Raw genomic sequence first — 5,014 nt, 5'->3', positions numbered from 1 at the left:
GGGCGTGATTCACTGGGTTACAAAATGGATTAAGGAAAGGGGAGGGGGGAAAAGAGAACAAAAGTAATCGCCCAACGTGGGGCTCGAACCCACGACCCTGGGATTAAGAGTCCCATGCTCTACCGACTGAGCTAGCCGGGCACTGGCGAAACTGGTGCAGGTAGTTCTTCCTCCTGCCTCTCTGGTCCATATATGCAAGTACATGTACTAAATTAGGCTCTCCCTGGGGCACCTGGCAGAGCCCCACCATTCACCCGGGACAGGGGAAATGATGATGCAGTGCCAGGGCACTTGGCTGTGATGCTGGAGAGCTGTGCTGACCCCTGCAGGACAAAAGCCAGGGTTTTAATTCTCACCGGGTGTGTCTACACATTCATTAATGCACAGTAGTTATATATATTCAATATATATAGAATATTTAATATTAGTATGTATTAAATATATATTTATTTATTTATAGAAATATTTTTTGCAAAAAATAATATAATGCACAGTAGTTGCTACACATTTACTTTAGTACTTGTTTAATAAAGTATTAAACTAAATGTGCAGTAAGTCCAGCTGCTGCACAGTAGCCCTGGCAAATGCCTTTTTTGTAAGGCTCCCATAAGTAATGGAGCCATCAGGGGGGTGCTGGGGCTCAAAATGAAAGGGCTGGGAGGCCAGGCTGGGGATGGCAGGTGGTGGGGCATGGAGGCTGCGGTCACGCTGAGCTGCTGGGTGTTCCCACAGCCAGGACAAGGACAAGCTGCTGGGCAGGAGGGATCTGGCTGAGCCACAGTGCCACAAAGGGACATGGCGGAAGTGTGAGGGACAGAGGCTGTGGGTGCCATGGAGAGAGCAGAAGGCCTGTGGCATTGTTGGAAGATGAGATGTGTGGCTGGCAAGGCCATAGCCTCAGGGCTGTGATGAAAATGTAGAGGACAGAAAGAGCCCAGGTGAGGGGCTGCGGAGGGATATAAGGGGCCGTGGAGGGCCAGCCCAGGGGTGCTTCAGGGTGACACAAAGGGACTGAGGGGTCAGGCGGAGGTGTTGGGGGAAACAAAGGGGATGAGGCTCCAGCCGGAGGGCTCGGGGGTCTGGGCAGGACTGGGAGCAGGCTGTGGTGGCGGCAGCGATATAAAACAGAGGGCTGGGCGGGTGCAGGTACAGCACGGAGGAGACAGAGCATGCTGGGGGGAATCAAATGGAGGCCGTGTGGGACTCATGGAGGGGCCAGGCCCGGGGCTGTGCACTGGTATCAGGCCGGTGATATTTGTGACATGCTATTTCCTCTCCCCTGCCATAGTGTCTGACCAGTGCCGACCTGTGGGACTATGCCAGGCAGTGAATGGCCTGCTTAGCCCAAAGTCTCTGCACCCAAAAACAGTTGCCTACAGCAGCACACCGCGATAAGTTTGCCACCGGCTTTGCAAATAGTCACCTGTATCCAGCCTGGCTTGGGGAGACCAGGTTTGGGAAGCTCAGTCTGGTGTTGCTTTTGTGGGTCAGGTTAAATGGCTGTCATCTGTGCTTGGGGACGCGGGCGACCAGTTGTGAACTGGAAATATTTCATCCTGGCTTGGAGGCTGGGATGGTAGTAAGCAGCGGTGACACCCCATAAACAGCTGGAGGAAGGCACAGGGCTCTTTCCTCCCATGCAGCACCAGATGGTTGCACTTTGGGGCCAGCCAGGGCACTGCACATGGGGCCAGTTCTTAAAAACAAGGCCTCAAAGCTTGGAGCTGACTCCTCATTTCTGGACACCTGTACCCACAGTGGGACTCCAGTCCCATGGCTCTGATCCCAGGCTTGTTGTAAGCTGGCCCTGGAGTGTTTGGGACCTGACGAGACCCACACACTTGTGGCCTGGCAGGCTAGATCTGGCTTAGAAAAGTACTGGGCAGATGGAGAATTCAAGGTTTCTGCTGCCTAGGTGAGTCTGGTTTATCCCAAGGGAGTGCTTAAGGGATAGGCACAGGAGAGGTAGAGGTTGCTATGGGGTGGGCTAGTAATGGAAGGGAAAAGGAGCAAGGCAGGAGGTTTGTGCTGGAAGGAGGAGTGTGTGTGCGCTGCTGCTATTTGCCTTTTGATTTAGGAGGGGAACAAGTGCCCCTCATGGCTCTGCCAGGTGTTTTTAGCCAGGGACCAGGCAGGTTTCCCACCATGTTCTCTGCTTGAAGGACCAAGCACTGACCTGTTGTGCCCGTGGTGACATGACCAACCCAAAGCAGGCTCAGGAAGCTTGTCCCAATGAACCCCAGTACTCTACAGGAATGGTTATAAGGAAACTTTAATGTAAATCTTCATTTGAGAATACAGACAGTAAATACAGAGCAAGATAAGCCATGTCTAACCACGATGTGATTATTACAGCCGCAAATGGTAAAATACTCATGCATTCTAATACCTGGAACAGCAAGAAAGCAATCCTGGACTCTTCACAACCACTAGCAGGTGATTTACTGGTTAACTTCACACATGCTAACACGGCCTAAATTATTCCTCCAAAGCATCTGAAGACGTACGGAAGCTCCCACCCCAGGCGTGGGGTTTTGCTCTCTTCCATCTCCAAGCAGAGGCAGATGTGGGGGAGCAGGGGGTGCCCAGGTGGTCTTTCCCTGAGGTTAACGGACACTCCCCCGTGTGTTCCCGGGGCAGCCTCACTGCACTCCCTGCCTCATTTTCTCCTCAAAAGCTGTCCAGCAGGAGTGTCAGACTGACTCTCTGCCTAGGCTGCATCTGGACACTGGGGCTCCTCAAGGGCCAGATCAGCAAGGGCCGGATCGGCGAGGCAGCACTGGTGAGGTGAGTGGTGGAGGCAGCCGTGGGTTTCACGCAGCCAGGTGACACCTGAGGCTCAGGTCCCTGGATTGCAGTGGCAGGCCTGCCCCCATGCACCCTGCCCCTCTCGCAGCCCTATGGGTGGATCTGGCCCATAGGCCTTCAGTTTGAGAGCCCTGTTCTGCAGATGCAGGCACCTGCTGTCTCGGGAGGAACCGGAGAAAGACGCTTGTTGAGAAGAGCTCCCCTTAGGACAAGTCCAAAGTGTCTCTGGGCCCAAACCACACCGCCTTCCAAGCAGTGACTACTGGACATGGGCTGCTGATGCAAACTAAATGCAGGTCACTGCAATTAAAGTATGATGTAGTTTCGGTAAGAAAAGAAGGGCCCAGGCTGGGACCTGCAAGGAGGCAATATCAGAGCCTAGGAATCCTGAAAGCTGGATACAAACCTGAATGATTATTAAGAGAAGCAAAGGCTCATGCCGAGGTGATGGCCCCATGGCAGAGATGGCCAAGCTCACGGTGATGTGCGGGAGTCTCCGATCACCCCGTGACTCCCTCAGGCTCCACCATTGGCCTTGCTTGGTGTCAAGTCCAGAAGCAAAGCAAGCCCAGCACGGAGGAGGAAAGCTGCTCAAGGAAACGAGACGCCTGCTGGGATTGCTGTCACAGCCCAGGGCACAAGAAGTACATGGCTGGCTGCTGGCAGCTCTCCCAGGAATGGGGTGGCAGGGGAGAAAGTGCCAAGGGGTTTTCACTTTGTTGCATCCCTCTCACAGAGCCAGCGCTGGCCTTTTGCTGATTTACAGGCTTATCACCCCAAAGCCTTTTCCAGCACACTCAGGGCATCGTCAGCAACAGCATTCAGGAAACCCTTCAGTAAGGTGTATGTGGCAATGTAAGAAATGGTGCCTGATACCACAGAACCTATCACGGGACCCACCAAGGGGAGGATATTCTTGAAAAACAAAGTGTATTTCACTCCCCCACCTACTGTCTTGGACAGGAGCTTAATGACGAGATCTTTTGTGATTTCATGGGCCAGGGGGGACTTTATCACATCTGTCAGCTCTTTGACAGGCTTGTTTGCGAGGCTAGCAATCTTGTCAAGGGACTCTTTATCCAGGCCAAAGTCCTGGCAGTACTGTTTCAGGGTTGACACCAGGAGAACTACATCACAGACAGTAGAAAAGCCTGGCACAGGAAGTGCACCAGCTCCTAAGGAAGCTAAACTCTTCAGCCATACCTGTGTCATCAAGCATGTCTTCTTCTCCTCCACGGTTTCTTTAGAGAGGTTGGGCAGGGAGCGGAGAAAAGCTAATCGCTTGTGACTGGGGAGCTCATGCGCAAGAGTCTCTTGCAGCCTGGGAAAATCATACTTGCTAGTGTACCAGTTTGAGACAAGAAAAACCTGTTGGAAATCCACCCTTCCTTTCTGCAGGTTTCCCATGCAATCTTCTCGGATTTTGTTCAGGATATCAGCCTCATCGTACTGTGGTGGGCGTGAAGCACAAGGTTTCTTCAGACATCCAGACTGATCGTACAGTCTCTGCTCACTGCACAAATCCTGATCCACCTTGGAGCGCACAAAGTAAAAGCACTTCCCCAGTCTCTGGATCTCACGGGCCAGTTTGATGTCATTCTCTCTGAAGCGCGGGCCGGAAATGATGATGAAAAAATCATAGCGATCGAACAACATCTGTTGGAGGTATGCGTCTGCCTGAAATGTTTGTGTCCCAATTCCCGGCAGGTCCCAGAAGATGACATTGGGATATTGAGGGTGTGGGAAACAAGCAGGCTTAGATGTTGTTTCTGTCACTCCTATGGCAGCTGCGTCCTTATCTCCATCCTCCACACCACGCATGGCATTGACAAAGGATGACTTGCCAGAGCCTGTGATCCCTGTGATGGCAATGTTGAGAACCACCTTGTCCACACTGCACAGAACCTCTTGGGCTTTCGAGGCTGCTGCCACAAGGTCTCCTCCCTGTAGTGCAGCCTTCAGTTCCTCCTGCAGTTCTGGGAGTATAGAGGAAAAGGCTTCAGGATCTAAATTCTCACCAGCACCAGCCATGGCAACTCCTATAAGGTGCTCTGGAGCCTGGGGGGAGGAAAGAAAAGGTTTTCATTAGGGTTGACTGGCTCGTAGCAGGAGGGAGGGGAGCTGAGCTGCAGGGTGGGTGCTTCAGTGTTCCCAGCTTGGGCTGATGAGGGCAGCAATTACCCCCCCCCCCCCCGGGGGGGGCTCA

General features: G+C 52.9%; 1 protein-coding gene and 1 non-coding gene across 2 annotated transcripts in view; both read right to left on the bottom strand.

The window, feature by feature from the left end:
• Window positions 1-68: 68 nt before the first annotated feature.
• On the bottom strand, window positions 69-141 carry TRNAK-CUU. Its single transcript has one exon. It is a non-coding gene; the product is annotated as a tRNA-Lys (tRNA).
• Window positions 142-2,255: 2,114 nt separating this feature from the next.
• The window catches only part of LOC109288401 (interferon-inducible GTPase 5-like), an 11,975-nt gene continuing 9,216 nt past the window's right edge, over window positions 2,256-5,014 (bottom strand). The window contains exon 2 of the mRNA XM_019503891.1: window positions 2,256-4,866. Within this exon, the coding sequence (XP_019359436.1) occupies window positions 3,580-4,839 (1,260 nt within the window). The 5' untranslated portion in view covers window positions 4,840-4,866 and the 3' untranslated portion in view covers window positions 2,256-3,579. The remainder of the gene's footprint in view (window positions 4,867-5,014) is intronic.

This window comes from Gavialis gangeticus, unplaced genomic scaffold (genome assembly GCF_001723915.1).
Source record: "Gavialis gangeticus isolate Ggan-Ray unplaced genomic scaffold, GavGan_comp1, whole genome shotgun sequence".
Classification (NCBI taxonomy): domain Eukaryota; kingdom Metazoa; phylum Chordata; order Crocodylia; family Gavialidae; genus Gavialis; species Gavialis gangeticus.
The sequence above is the reverse complement of the archived record's forward strand: the minus strand, read 5'-3'. Positions and strand labels throughout refer to the sequence as shown.